Consider the following 15,878-nt stretch of genomic DNA (forward strand, 5'->3'; position numbering starts at 1 on the left):
TCTCTCTGATGCTTTCCCTTTAGATGGTAGAATTGCAAATGTAGATAAGAGGTGTCAGGAGGGAACAGTCCTCCGTGATGCACTCATAAGAAGAAAAATGCAAACTAAAGCCATCATGAGATACTCTCTTGTACATAATCTGCTTGATAAAAGTTTAAACGTTTGGTAAGAGAATTTAGGGAAATAGGCCTCATCTGTTTTTGGTGAGAGTGTAAATTGGTATAGCCGTTTTGGAAGACAATTGGGCAAGATCTGTAAAGATTCAAAATGCACATAATCATTAATTTAGTATTTCCACTCCTTGATAATTATTCTGCATCACTGCAAAATTATTTGATAAGGAGTTTATCACAATATTCTTGTTAAAAGCAAAAATTGACTATCTTTAATAAGGGACATATGAGACACAGAATACTATGTGGCTGTTAAAAAGAATGAGGCAGGAGGCATCTGGATGTCTTAGTTGGTGAAGCATCCAACTCTTGATCTCAGTTCAGGTCTTGATCTCAGGATCGTGATCAAGCCCTGAGTTGGGCTCCACAGCATGGAGTCTACTTACCAAAAATAAAAAAAAAAAAGAGGCAGGTATTCATGGACTGATGTAGAAGGATTTTCAAAATACAGTGCTAAATAAAGTGAGTTGCAGAGCAGTATGGCAAATATATTGTCACTTAGGTTAAAAAAAAATACATATACATATACCCTTATATATGCATAGAATCTGCCTGGAAGGGTACACAAGAAAGCATTAAATAAAGCAAGGTGCAGAGCAGTGTGTCNTCCTGGGAGACAGAAATAAGAGAGAGTGGGTCTTCCTGCTGTACACTGTCATTGGTCTTTTGAATTTTGAACTGTATGTGTTATGTATTTCAAAAATAGCATTTTTCATATGCACGTGGCCTGGACATTTGAAAACCGGGAACCCAGGTTAGTCCTGAAGAAATGGTGATCGCTATTATATGTGAACATTAGAAAGAGTGGATAGAATAGAACAGGGCCTGTGCACTCCAGGAGCAAAGTTTTGTAACTGCATAAGTGAGACTGTTGTTTTGGAAGCTGGATTATGTATCAGTGAACAGAACAGAAAAACATCCCTGTCTTCGTGGAGTTTCTAGGGGTGGAAGTACAGGGAGAGACAAATGATACGGGGACTGGCACATGGGGAGTGCCACAGGTAGATTGATAAAGTTCACTGGAAAGATTTGGGCAGAGAACTCTAGGAAATGGGGGAGTTGGCCATGTGGACATATGGGGAGGAGCATCGTAGTCAGAAAAAATAGTGATACAGGGGCCCCAGGGCATGAGCAGGTCTGCCATGTGAAGGGACAGCAAGGAGGCCAATGCAGCTGGAGCAGGAGTGAAAAGGCGAGCAGCAGGTGAGGTAGGCGAGCTCATGGGCCAGATCACATGGGACCTTGTATTGCTGGCATTCAGTGACTTCTTAGGCCTTGTTACGTTCCACTTCTATTTAACGTAGCATTTAATCATCACTTCAATCATATGAAAGAGGTACAGTTATTTTACCCATTTTACCAATGAGAGAGGTTTTAGAGAGGCTCAGGTGCTTGCTTGAGGGTACACAGCAATTAAGCGGAAAACCAGAACTTAAACCCAAGTCTGTGATTCTAGCCTGGACGTTCATCCCTGTGCTGTTCTGTGTTTGATAAATGCTAAGGGAGAACCAAGCAGAGGCTTTGCGTCCACACTTGGGCCACTGCATAGAAAGGAGAATAAAGCTGAGGGAATAGAGTCCATAAAAGATGGAGGAGCCCAGAGGGTCAGAGCTGGTTGAACTTTTTTGTGATAAACTTGGTGGCTCTGTGGTGTAGTTTAGCAAGGCAGGCAGAATTCCCTGCCCCATGCATGGGCCAGAAGCACAAGTTGAGCTAGGGAAAAAGAAGCAGGGCTTCAAGGGTAAAAGAAGTGTTAAGCCATTTGGAGTGTGACGACCATAGACTGTATCTAATTTCTTGGAACCAGCCACCTGTTAGGAAATGACATGAGAAAGTGACAGTTGACTTGGTTTCTCACAGAGAGCCCTGGTGCTGAATAAACAAGTTTAAGTTGTCGGGAGAGGACAAATTCGATTATCTGGCAGCCTTGCTGGGTGTGAAGAGACAGTCTCACAAAGAAGGCTGACCTGGAGAGTGAGGGAAACTGGTGGCTTTGTACTTGAGCAGTGACTGATTGTTTAAAAGTTCAGCTTTCCATGTTCCATTCTTGGTGTGAACATACATTTTAAGTTAAGTAGTAGATCTAAGACAAACCAATAAAGAATCTTTAAAAAAAAGGGGCGCCTGGGTGGCTTAGTCGGTTAAGCGTCCTACTTTGGCTTAGGTCATGATCTCGCGGTTCGTGGGTTCAAGCCCTGCGTCGGGCTCTGTGCTGACTGCCAGCTCAGAGCCTGGAGCCTGTTTCGGAGTCTGTGTCTCCCTGTCTCTCTGACCCTCCCCTGCTCACGCTCTCTCTCTCTCTCCTAGAAATAAATAAAACATTTAAAAAAAAAAAATCTTTAAAAAAAGATCCCCTGTTACTAGAATATCAGCGTACCTAAACACTGGAGTTGTCTGTCTCTGCTCTTTCACAGCTATGATTTAACAAGTGCCTACTAAGTACTGGGCATTGCTCTCGGTTTGTGGCAGTAGGTAGGACACACAAGGCCTCTCCTTGCACAGAATGGGGAGGGGAGAGGCTGAAAGTAAAACAGCAAGCAAAATATAAATGATATTAGGGGCTCTTGGGTGGCCTAGTCGGTTCAGTGGATGGCAGTTGGTTTTGCCTCAGGTCATGATCTCATGGTTCATGGGATTGAGCCCTGCGTTGGGCCTTGTGCTGATAGCACGGAGTCGGCTTGGGATTCTTTCTCTCCCCGTCTCTCTGCCTTTCTCTCGGCTCACGCTCTTCTCCTCCTTCCCTCTCTCTCTCTCAAAATAAATATAATTTTTTAAAATGTTTGTTTATGAGAGAAAGAGCATGAGCAGGGGAGGGACAGAGAGAGAGGGAGACACAGAATCTGAAGCAAGCTCCAGGCTCTGAGCTGCCAGCACAGAGCCCAACGTGGGGCTCGAACTCATGAACTGTGAGATCAAGACTTGAGCCAAAGTTGGACGCTCAACCTACTCATGTGCCGCTTGTGATCACAAGTAAAAATAGGTCTTTTTCTCTTAATGTTGTGCAAATCCATTCCCTAAGTGAGATTTCTCAAAATATTGGTTTAGTTGATATGTCCTTTGGTGAGCAGTATTTTCTGGTGGGGAGGGAATCCTACAAATGTTTAGAAAAGGATAGTTAAATTCTCCTGAAGTAATTATCTCAAGGTGGCTTGCAAAAGAAGTGAATATGAAGTAGGCTCACTGTACACAGTTAATTTTTCCCAACCACATGAAATATAAAGCTAGTACGTCTCTGTGTTTATTGTTGCTTTTATTATTTCAAATGATGAGGCTGCAGGTTGCAGAAAGGTCTTTTTAATGCCCAGTGGGGCATCCTATGTTAAAATAACCTCAAGTTTCACTGTTAAATAGGGAAGATCTATCCTGTCTTTTCTTTCCCTTACAACACAGGCAACAAAGAGGGCAGCAATTAGTATCTTTAGACTGTGGTAAAATAACCTCTTGTCCCAAATGGAAAGCAAAGCTGGTCCTATTGAAAAACAACAAAAGGGAAGGCTGAAGGCCACGATATGTAATGCAGCTACTTGAATGTTAAATCACAGGGTGCAGATCAAAACAGAGCAGCTGTTGAGGGCTGCCTTGTCATAGGTTTCTTAGAATTTATGAGAAAAGCCAAGGGCCTGCAGTTAACAAAAGCTCTCAGCAAGTAGGAAGTTCGGTTGCCCTGTTGGGAGTTCGGTGCCCTGTTGAGAGGCAGCCTCCACTCTCAGAGTGTGTTTAGCTATGTGGATTTGAAATAAGTGGATGGAGTGGCTGAATTTTTTTTCTTCCCACGTGGCAAGTCTGGATGTTAAAGTTGTACCCTTCAGGAACAATGTTCCATAGTACTTTGGAGAGACAAATGCTCAGTTTTCCTCAGCATTATAAACGCACATTTCTGTATTATCATATCTCCTATTTCTGTTTCAGCTTACAGGCATATATGTGTGAACCCCTTAGGAAGCATCTGATTTGTTCCATGCATTGTGCATTCTAGATTGTATTCTAGAATCGCATTCAAGATTCTAACATAATTCATAAAATAATTTATTTATTTTTGAGAGAGAGATAGAGCAGAAGCAGGAGAGAGGCAGAGAGAGAGGGAGACACAAAATCTGGAGCAGCCTCCAGGCTCTGAACTTTGTAGCACAGAGCCCATTGCGGGGCTCGAACTCATGAACTGTGAGATGATGACCTGAGCTGAAGTTGGATGCCCAACTGACTGAGCCACCCAGGCGCCCCTACTGCCCATTTTCTAATTGTTGGTTGGATAGTTTGGATGTTAACCCCTTATCAGATATATGATTTGAAAATCTCTATTCCCATTTAGTAGGCTGCCTTTTGTTGTGTTGTTGGTTTCTTACACTGTCCATAAGATTTTTCATTTGGTATAATCTCATTTCTTTTAGCTTTTGTTCCCCTTGCCTGAGGAGCCTGGTCAAAAAATCATTGCTAAGACCAATGGCAGAAAGTTTATTTCCTGTGTTTCCCTTAGCAGTTTGATGGCTTCAGGTCTTACCTTCAAGTCTTTAATCGATTTTGAATTTGTTTTTTTTATATGGTGTAAGATAGTGGTTTATTTTCACTCTTTTCCATGTAGCTGTTCAGTTTTCCCAAAACCCTTTCTTGAAAAGACTCTCTTTTCCCCATGGTATATTCTTGTCTCCTTCCTCATAGATTAATTGACCTTCTAATTTTGTTTAATGTTGGTTTATTTTTGAGAGAGAGAGGGAGGGAGTGAAGGACAGAGAGAGAGGGAGACACAGAATCCAAAGCAGGCTTCAGGCTGTAAGCATTAGCACAGAGCCCAACATGGGGCTGGAACTCATGAACTGAGAGATCATGACATGAGCTGACGTCGAATGCTCAACCAGCTGAGCCCCAAGTGCACCTTGACCTTCTAAATGTGGATTTACTGGGGCACCTGGGTGGCTCAGTCTGTTAAGTGTCTGACTTAGGCTCAGGTCATGATCTCACAGTTCATGAATTCGAGCCCCGCCTCGGGCTCTGTGCTGACAGCCAGCTCAGAGCCTGGAACCTGTTTCAGATTCTGTATCTCCCTCTTTCTCTGACCCTCCCCTGCTCACGCTGTCTCTCTCTCTCTCAAATAAATAAAACAAAACAAAACAAAATTTAAATGTGGATTTACTTCTGGGCTCTTTGTCCTATTTCATTGATCTATATATATCTCTCTTCTTGCCAGGATCATACTGTTTTGATTACTATAGCTTTGTAGTATAATTTGAAATCTGAGCACTGATATCTCCTGCTTTGTTCTTCTTTCTCAAGATTGCTTTGGCTGTTTGCAATCATGTACAGCTTTTTCTGTGGACATAGGTTTTTATTTCTTTGGGGTATATAGCTAGAAATGGAATTGCTGCTGGGTCACATATTAACACTTCATTAAACTTTTGAGGAATTGCCAAACTGCTTTCCAAAGTGGTTGCACGATTTTATATTCCTCCAGCCATGTATGAGGGGTCCATTTTCTCCAGAGTCTTAACCAACACTTGATCTTGTGTGCCTTTTTAGTTATTTTAGTAGTGGTGAGGAAGTATCTCGTTAGGGTTTTCCTTTGCATTTCTCTAATTATTAACAGTCTTAAACATCTTTTCATGGGCTGCTTTAGCCACTTGTGTAACTTCTGTGGGAAAAAAATCTATTCAAATCCTTTGTTTTCTTTATTACAGTGAAAAACACAAGCGATCTACCCTCTTAATAAATTTTAAGAACACACATACAGTATGAACAGTATTATAAGTATAGTGATGTATAGCAGATCTCTAGAACTTTTTTATATGATTGAAATTTTATACCACTGAACAGCAGATCCTCATTTCTCCCTCTTCCCGGCACCTGCCAACCACCACTCTACTTTGTTTCTATGAATTTGACTACTTTAGATACCTTATGCCGTATTTGTCTATGACTGCCTTATTTCACTTAGTGTAATGTCTTCTGTGTTTATTCACGTTGTCATATATTGCAGACTTTCCTTTTTCTTAAAAGTTGAAAACTATTCCATGGTATGCATTTACCACCTTTTCTTTTATCCATTCGTCCGTCATTGAACATTTAGGTTATTTCTACTTCTTGGCTGTTGTGACTAAAGCTACAGTAAACATAAAAGTATTAGTTTTGTCTTTGAGATCCTGATTCCAGTTCTTCTGGATAAATATCCGGAAGTGGGAATGATGGTAGATCATGTGGTATTTCTATATGTAATTTTTTAAGGAACCTCCATTCTGTCCATAGCAACTGCACCATTTTACCTTTCACCATCAGTGCACAAAGTTTGCAATTTCCCCGCATCCTTGCTAACAGTGATTTTTTTTTTTAATAGTAGCCATCCTAACAGAAGTGATATCTCATTATGGTTTTGATTTATATTTCCCTTATGGTTAGCGATGTCAGTCATCTTTTTCATATATCTATTGGTCATTTTATGTCTTCTTTGGAGAAATGTCTGTTCAAATCCTTTGCTCATTTTCAAAATCAGGTAATTTGGTGGTGGTGTTGTTATTGAGTTATAGGAGTACTTAATGTTTTGGATAATAACCCCTTATCAGATACATGGCTTGCAAATAAATATTTTCTCCCATACCATAGGTTGCCTTTTGTCTCTTTTGATTGGTTTCCTTTGCTGTGCAGAAACTTTCTACTTTGATGTATCTGCTTTTCTTGTCTGTGCTTTTAGTGTCCTATCCAATAAACCATTTCCAAGATCAGTGTTCTGAAGCTTTCCCTTTATGTTTCTTGTAGGAGTTTTAAAATTTTAGATCTTTAAGTCTTTAATCCATTTTGAGTTGATGGTTGTGTATGGTGGAAGATAGGGGTGCAGTTTGATTTTTTTGCATGTGGATATCTACTGTTCCCAATAACTTCTGTTAAAGAGACTGTCCTTTCCCTATTGTTTAGTTTTGGCATACTTCTTGAAGATCATTTGACCATTTTTGTGTGGATTTATTTCTGTGTCCTGTATTCTGTTCTGTTGATTTATATGACTGTCTTGGGTATCCCAATACCACACAGTTTTGATTACTGTAGCTTTGTAATGTTTAGAAATCAGGAAGTGTGAGACCTTCAGTTTTGTTCTTTTTCCTCAAGATTGTTTCAGTTATTTGGGATCATTTGTTGTTGCATTATAAATTTTAGAATTGTTTTTAAAAATTTTTTATTTTTTAAAATTATTTTTCATTCTGAGCTGTCAGCACAGAGCCCCATGTGGGGCTCCAAGTCATGAACCGTGAGATGGTGACCTGAGCCCAAGTCGGACTGAGTCACCCAGATGTCTCTATTATTTTAGAGAGCGTGTGTGTGAGCAGGGTAGAAGGGAAGAGGAAGGCAGAGAAATTTTTTTTTAATTTTTTAATTTTGAGAGAGACACGACCTGAGCAGAAAGCAAGAGTCAGACTCTCAACAGACTGAGCCACGGAGGAACCCTTAGAATTGTTTCTGTAAAAAATACCGTTGGGACTTTTATAGGGATTACATCAAATCTGTAGATTGCTTTGGGTAGTATAGACATTTGAACAATATTCAGTCTTTCAATCCATGAGCACTTATTTTCCTTTTATTTGTATCATTTTTATTTCAGCAGTGTTTTTAGTACACAAGTCTTTTGCCTCCTTGGCTAAGGTTTTTCCTAGGTAATTCATTATTTTTTATGCCATTGTAAATGGGATTTTCTTAATTTTCTGTTTTGGACTGTTCTTTGTTAAGTATGTAAAAATGCAACGGATTTTTATATGTTAATTTTTTTATCCTGCAACTTTGCTGAATTGATTAGTTCTAATTGTGTGTGTGGCGTGAGGAGAGGAAGATGGAGAGAGAGAGATACCTTTAGGGTTCCTACATATATCATGTCACCTGCAAATAGAGGTAATTTTACTTCTTTCTTATTTGAAAGCCTTTCATTTCTCTTCCTTGCATAGTTGTTCTAGCTGGTACTTCCAGTACTTTGTTGAATAAAAGTGGCTAGAGTGGGCATCCTTGCTTGTTCTTGATCTTCGAGTAAAAGCTTTTTCACCAGCATCAGTATGATGTTAGCTGTGGGATTTTCATATATGTCCTTTATTATGTTGAGGTAATTTCCTTCTATTCCTAGTTTGCTCATTTTTTGATTGGGTTGTCTTTTTACCACTGAGTTGTAACAGTTCCTTATATATTCTAAATGGAAGTCCTTTATTAGAGATAGGATTTACAAATAATTTCTTCCGTTCCATGGGTTGTCTTTTTACTTCCTTGATGGTGTCCTTCGAAGGACCAGTGTTCCTACTTTAACTTTTAGCTTTATGATGCACTTTCAATTAATTTTTTGAATATGATGTAAGATCAGGGCCCAGAGTAATTCTTTTGCAGGTGGATAACCATTTGTCTCAGCACCATTTCTTGAAAAGACGGTTCTTTGTCTGTTGATGGCCGTAGCACACTTATTTTCTTTTTAAATATTTATTTTTGAGAGAGAGGGAACGAGAACAAGCAGGGGAGAGGCAGAGAGGGAGGGAGATAGAGAATCCGAAGCAGGCTCTGCATTGACAGCACAGAGCCCGATGCGGGGCTTGAACCCATCAACTGTGAGATCATGACCTGAGCTGAAGTCAGAGGCTTAACTGACTGAGCCACCCAGGTGCCCCCTTAGCACACTTACTAAAAAGCATTTTACCATATATGGATGGGTTTATTTCTGATTTCTCAGTACTGTTCCATAGATCTGTACACCTATCCTTATGCCAGTATACTGCTCAGATTATTTTTGAATGGTCTTTTCATTTTTCCTCCCTAGCTGAGTGACCTCAGAAAATTTAGCTTCTTAGCCTCAATTTCCTCATGTGTAAACTGGAAATAAATTATCTGTCTCTCCTTAAGATTTTTGTCAGGGCTAAAGAAGAAGATAATAAAGCTCTTGGTTCAGTGCTTATCACATAATATTCAGTTAAAAAATTGTTGTTTTAAAGATTTATTTTTGAGAGAGTTCAAGTGGGGGAGGGGGCGGGGGGGGACAGAAGATCTGAAGCGGGCTCTGCACTGACTGCAGGCACCCTGATGTGGGGCTCAAACTCACAAACCGTGAGATCATGACCCAAGCCAAAGTTGTATGCTTAACTGAGCCACCCAGGAGCCCCTAAGAAAACTAAGATCATGACCTGAGCTGAAGTAAGACTGTCGACCGACTGAGTCACCCAGATGCTCCCCCCAATTTTTTTTCAGCGTTTTATATTATTTTTGAGAGAGCGCAAACAGGGGAGGGGCACATAGAGAGGAACAGAGGATATGAAGCAGGCTCTGTGCTGACAGCAGTGAGCCTGATGTGAGGCTCAAACTCACAAATTGTGAGATCATGACCCGAGCCAAAGTTGTGCACTCAACAGAGCCACACAGGAGCCCCTAAAAAATTTTTAATGGGAAAAAATGTTTTTAATGGAAATCTGCTTTCCTTTAATGTTTCCTTTCCTTCTAGCTAATCTTATCTAATTAAGACCATTCTTCTACTTCTAAATCTAAGAATCGATTTAGTGAGAAGAGGTTGAAATATTTGTATACCACTACCAGGCTTCAATAACTTCTTATCTGAAGAGAATGCCATTTTCTCATATGATCCCCTGCCTCCCTCCCTTCCTTTCCTTTTTTGCCACTGTATATCTCCAGGGCCCTGTATATAACTTCCAGGGTGCCTTCCTGCTTTCCCCACTAACCATAGCACAATAGCACTGGCTTAGTCTCTCCATCCTTTTCCTACATCCACACTGACAAAACATGCTGACCATCCTGTTTCTGAACCTATCTTCAGTGATACTCATCTGTTTGGTTGTCCACCACCATTAGGTTTACTTACTGCAACAATTACTTCTCAAATTTTAAATTCCAAAATTGTGACACCTGGGTGACTCAGTCAGTTAAGCGTCCTACTCTTTAACTTTGGCTCAAGTCATGATCAAGTCATGAGATTGAGCCCTATGGCGGGCTCTGCGCTGATAGCACAGAGCCTGCTTGATATTCCCTCTCAACTCTCTCCTTACCTTTCATTTATTTACAATGAATTAGGATTAGATCCTGACCTCTAATCTGGGGTCATTTGCCTCTATGTAATAAGTGTTTTTCTTCAGTGGTTGAATGAGACAGTCTGTTTCATTCTAAGATCTCATGGTCACGTAAAAGCAAAAAATGCCCACTATCGACTCTTATCTGCTCATCTCCTCAAGATCCTAAGCATTCATTGCTGAGGAGAGCCAAAAAGCCTTCCCAACTTGTTCCTGATAATATTCTTTAGTTCTTTTTTGGCCATTCTCTGATGNATATTTGTGTGTGTATACACATATATACATAATGTATTCTAAGTAGTTTCCATGCCTCTTGAGGCTTGACCTCAAGAGTTGCATGTTGTACCCACTGAGGGAGCCAAGCACCCCTCATACTAATATTATTCTTACTCTCTGATGGTTATTTTTGATTTGTCTGAAGATGAGTGAGGATCTTCCCATCCTAAAATATCTCATTCCTCGACCTCTTAGCCTTTGTTTCTTCATTATATCTAATTTGGTGCCCCAACCTTTCAGTTTGTATTCATTCCGTAAAAATTAGGCTGTGTGTGTGTGCAGGTTTAACAATGCAGCCCGCTGGTTGCTATCTTTAGAAGGGCCTATCTGCAGGGTTTGTTTTTGGCTGAAGCCTGGGAACTTGGCTTTTGAAAAGTTGCGTATTTTTCAGATAACACTGTTTGGCCTGCTTGGCGGCACTGAATGCCTACTTTCCTTCTGGGAGTCTGGAATTTTTATAGTTACAGTTTTGATTTTTGTGCCTACATGACCACCCTTCAGAAAAATACTTTTGGACTGAGACAGCTGGGCTTCTGTGGGTAGAAAGACTGCACAACATGTATGGCAAACCTGTGTGTAGATTCCTCCAGAATCTGTGTGATGTCTTTTTTCCTTGCTAATTCTGTTGTGTATCCCTTTTCTAGAATCAGCTATAGCCTCTGAATCCTGTAGGTCCTAGTCAGTCTTTGAATGTGTAGGAGGTTGTAGGACCTCTGACCATGTCCTTCCTTGCCACCCTTAATTCAAACTCCTCTAACGTTGGATATCTCCATGTGGTGGTCTTCTCTTCTAGAAGCTCTCCTTCCTTGACTTTTATAAGAAGCTGCAGTCCTATTTGACTCCTTGTTCTCACGTCCCTCATTCTCATTCATTCATCTGGCAGACATTTACTAAATGCCTGTATGTTCCAGGCATTGTACTCCGTATACATTAGTGAGTAAAGCCGTCATGGTGCAGCATGTGGTCTAGCGGGAGAAATCAAAAAGGAGATGTTACATGCTGAGGAAAGTATTATGTTTTAAGAATAATTAAAAGGGGAAGCCTACTTCAGGAAGGGTGGTCAATGAGGAAGTCAGTAGGGTGGTCTGTGGAGACAGCATTGATGCAAAATAAGTTCTGTTTGCTAAAGAACACAAGCAGTACCTTACAGCAGAGAACAGCATGTGCAAATGTTGAAAAGGCCAGTTGGATTATAAAGGAGCCTGGTGTGGCTGGAGCACGGTGAAAAATAAGACAGGAGGGAAGGAGGTTGGAGAGTTGTAAGGAACAGATCATTTAGAAATTTGTATGTATATACATACATACATACATATGAATGTATATGTACATACACACAGACCACACACACACAACAGAATATTACTCAGCCATAGAAGAATGAAATCTTGCTATCTGCAACAACATCGATGGAACTAGGGGGTATTATGCTAAGTGAAAGAAGTCAGAGAAAGACCATCACCAGGTGATTTCACTCATGTCAAATTTAAGGAACCAAAAAAACAAAAAAAAGAGACAAACCACAATACAGTTTCTTAACTATAGAGAACAAATATGATGGTTACCAGAGGAGAGGTGGGTCAGGGAATGGGTGAAATACGTGATGGGGATTAAGGAGTGCACTTGTTACAATGAGCACTGAGTAATATATAGAGCCGCTGAATCACTATACTGTACACCTGAAACTAAAATAACCCTGTATGTTAACTATACTGGAGTATAGTTTAAAAAATAGAAACAAATTAAATGAGTTATTATCTAAAAACCATTTGGGCACTAGCTTGCACACTCCAGGTGATGGGAAACAATAGTTTTCTTGTAGGACTCCAGTTTGTCTCTGTTGGACACAAACTGATCCTCCTCCAGCATCCAAACTAACTCTTGGATCTGACATCTCCAGGTCTATTAATGGTACTAATTAGTGATTCTAAACTGCAATCATATTTGACTCTTTGCTCTCAATTCCCTTATCACACTGCAGGCAGAAAGTTAGTACTTAGTAGCATCTCTAATTTTATTTTTATTTCCACCTGCACATAAAGTGAAAGTTAACAGCTTCTTTTATTCACTCATCAACAAATATTGAGTACTTTGAGAGTCCAGCATTTGGACTAGATTCCTATTCTAATCTTTTGTCCTTCAGATAGAATTCCTGCCACTTGATCTACACAGGACTATATTTCAAGTTATTCCATAATCTTTATGGGCAGTGAAGGGATAATTCCTCTATATAATCAAAATGGAGTTTCAGAAGATTCTCAAACAACTGAAACCACTAAAAAATATCCAAGCATATTTTACTATCTCAAAGTTACTGACTTTTACTAATTCAGTTATGAATACAGATAAGGGTTCAAGGTCATTGATATCAAAAGGTAAATGGCATAAGCTATCCATCCCAAAGTTAACAGTAGCATTAGCCAATCATGCCTATTCTCCAGCACTGCATCTTTATGCTTAGTGGATAGGTAGCATCTATTAATACTGTATACTTATTTAGGTTTTAACTTTGATTATTAAATATTAAATAACTGACTTCTGAAGTTGTTTCTTTTCACGGAAATCTAATTACATTACAACTGGTTTCGGAGCTCATTTTCTCTCCCAGGTCAGGCAGGTTTGAACTCTCCTGATGAGAAGGACTGGTAGAGGATAGGGTGTATACATAGGGAATCACCACACTAAGTCACAGGATCTGTAGACACAGGCCTTGCCCATAAGTACATAAGGATGTATGTAAAAAGCATGAATGATACCAAAGAATTTATTGTAAATGTAGTGGCAAATGCATTGCAAATAATAATCATTAAAAAGGAACTAGAAAATTATACATGTTTAAAGTATGTGCTTTTTTTCACCACCTTTAAGTTATGGCTAGTTACCAACATTTTAAGTACTGAAATACTTAATGAGATGGTCCATTTTCACATAATTTCATGACTGTATCTTCATCTTAATTTTTAAAGCAGTTGACCATGACTTTGTTCAGTTTTTATTCTCTGTTTTTATCAATTCTGTAATGATCTGTAGTATCTTGTCATCTGAGTGAAAGAAAAAAAACCACAAACAAATTTATCACGGGCTAAAATCTTAATGCATACACATGTGAACAACAGGCACACTTCATTAAAAAATTCTTCTAAATTAGAATGTAATACTAATTCCAACAAGATTCACTTTAAAACTAGAGATGCCCACATAATAGAATTTGTGCTATAAATATTATTGTTATAATTATTCCACACCTTATTTTGATGGAAAGTAGGCTAAGGTCCAAAGAGATGATGTGCTATGACTATTTATTAGGAATTATTTCTTTGAAAATTCCTTTATTAGGAATTATTTCTTTGAAAATTCCTTTAAGGGGCACCTGGATCACTAAATCGGTTAAATGTCTGACCCTTCATTTCAACTCACTTCATGATCTCACAGTTTGTGGGTTTGAGTGAGCCCTGCATTGGGCTCTACGCTAATGTGGTGCCTGCTTGGGATTCTTTCTCCCTCCCTCTCTCCCCTCTCACTCAAAATAAATTAACATAGGAAAAAAAAAAGTCACAGGGGCACCTGGGTAGCTGACTTGGTTGGGCATCCAACTTTGGTTTTGGCTCAAGTCATGATCTTATAGTTGTTGTTGTTTTTAAAAAGTTTATTTTGAGAGAGAGAGGGAGCACTGGATCAGATATATTGAAGAGTTTATTGGTTGTTCCATGTTCCTCAGAATATGTGGGGATCTCCACGGCATGGGCAAGGAGGAAGGAAATGGTGATAGTTTCTTCATGTTTGGTCCAAAGGAAACAAACTTTTAACAGCAAAGTGCCCTTGGAGAGGTGTCAAGAGGTAAGTGACAGATCTCTCTACACAACAAAGGTATCAAATACCAATTAATTTGACAAACAGAGCAACAGAGGCTACATTATTTGCTAAGGAGGTTTTGTTAACAGATGCTTCTACTTTTAACAGCTGCTCTGATACAGTGACTTCCTAAGAACTTTTTTACTACTCTTTTTACATAGATGTAATTATCAGGACTCCAAGACTGAAATTCTTTATATTAGACACTTCAGTGAGAGAAAGCCCTCAGTTTCAGTGGTTACAATGGAAAATTCTGATAACTTAGCCCATGGTCTGACACCCATATGACATTAAAAAGAAAAAACAAAGTCACTTCAAGGGAAACAATGACAGGTCTAGAAAGAAACAGTATTTTTAAGATCCCTAAGAAAAGAGCCCACCTCTCTTAACATATCAAAACCTGATCTAAGTTTCCAGCAGTATAGAAAACTTTATTCATATTCAGTTAAGAGTCTGAGGCTTCAGGGTAGTAGCACTAATCAGTAGCTCCCAATTTGCCTGTGAGAATTAACTGAGATACTTGTTAAATACAATCACATTGAACCTCACTGATCAATTCTTAACATCATTAAAAGTGGGAAAACGAAATTTAACTGTTTCCTGATGTGATGCAATGGAAAGAATACCACAGCAACTAGAGAATATCCTTCTCCTAAAACTCAATTCTAATCAAAGCTTTAGATACAACTAGTATAGTCTGCAGGAATTACAGGGAATAGAGAAATACATTAAATCAAAGCATGAAGATGTAACCAAGGAAATCCTAAATAGAAGAAATGGTACCAGAAATATATTCCAGTTTAATAGAAATAACTGTATTTGAAAAGGGGGCCATAGTAGAGGTAAGTGTTATAGATTAAGAAATTAACACACAGTCCTCTCCCATCAAGGAGATTAACTATGTCTAGGGTACGCCTTTGGACTGTGTAATTTTAACATCTGCCAAGATGATTCTGATGATTTGGCAAGTTTGGATGGGAAATGCTGCACAGGACTAACTGAAAACTCAGGTGTCTATTGCAGATTTCTGCTGGAAGGATGATGTACTTTGTAAATGCAGACTAGCTCGGCATTTGTGAGAATGGTGAAGAAAAACATGATGGAAACCTCACAGAAAGTCCCTTATAATCCATGTTTACAATGCTCAGTTTTATTATCCTTTTTCTTCTATGAAATGGCCATAAGTTTAGAAGTGAAGCTTAAAAGAGGAAGGAGTAAACTAACAGAATCTTAAGAGGATAATTAGGTTGTGAATAATGAAGCATTGTCTATAAGTCTGATAGAATTCAGCATAAAATAAATTTTACTAAAAGTTTTTAATCACATGGACTTGACTTCAGTGTGCTCTAATATAGCACAACACTTAACAGTATATAGTTTTCTATTTACATTATAATCAAATACTTACTTTCAAGGGACATCTTAGGATTTTCAAGCTTTTTTCTTAAAATGGAATCAATGAGAACTCTAAGCTGCTTGAAAATGACAGCTATTTTTACGGGGGCCTGTTGAGAGAAGATGAGAGATTGGACAAAGTTAATCCCCGGGAGTGTGAATGTGT

General features: G+C 39.1%; 1 protein-coding gene across 3 annotated transcripts in view; it reads right to left on the reverse strand.

The window, feature by feature from the left end:
- Positions 1-13,211: 13,211 nt before the first annotated feature.
- DHX29 (DExH-box helicase 29) overlaps positions 13,212-15,878 on the reverse strand; it is a 48,680-nt gene continuing 46,013 nt past the window's right edge. For all 3 annotated transcript variants that reach the window (XM_077772972.1, XM_077772971.1, XM_077772973.1), the window contains 2 exons: positions 15,726-15,822; positions 13,212-13,506 (listed from right to left, as the gene is read on the reverse strand). In XM_077772972.1, the coding sequence (XP_077629098.1) occupies positions 13,451-13,506; positions 15,726-15,822 (153 nt within the window). In that variant the 3' untranslated portion in view covers positions 13,212-13,450. The remainder of the gene's footprint in view (positions 13,507-15,725; positions 15,823-15,878) is intronic.

The sequence above is a fragment of the Crocuta crocuta genome, unplaced genomic scaffold (genome assembly GCF_008692635.1).
Source record: "Crocuta crocuta isolate KB4526 unplaced genomic scaffold, BGI_CrCroc_1.0 scaffold107, whole genome shotgun sequence".
In the NCBI taxonomy this organism is placed as follows: Eukaryota; Metazoa; Chordata; class Mammalia; order Carnivora; family Hyaenidae; genus Crocuta; species Crocuta crocuta.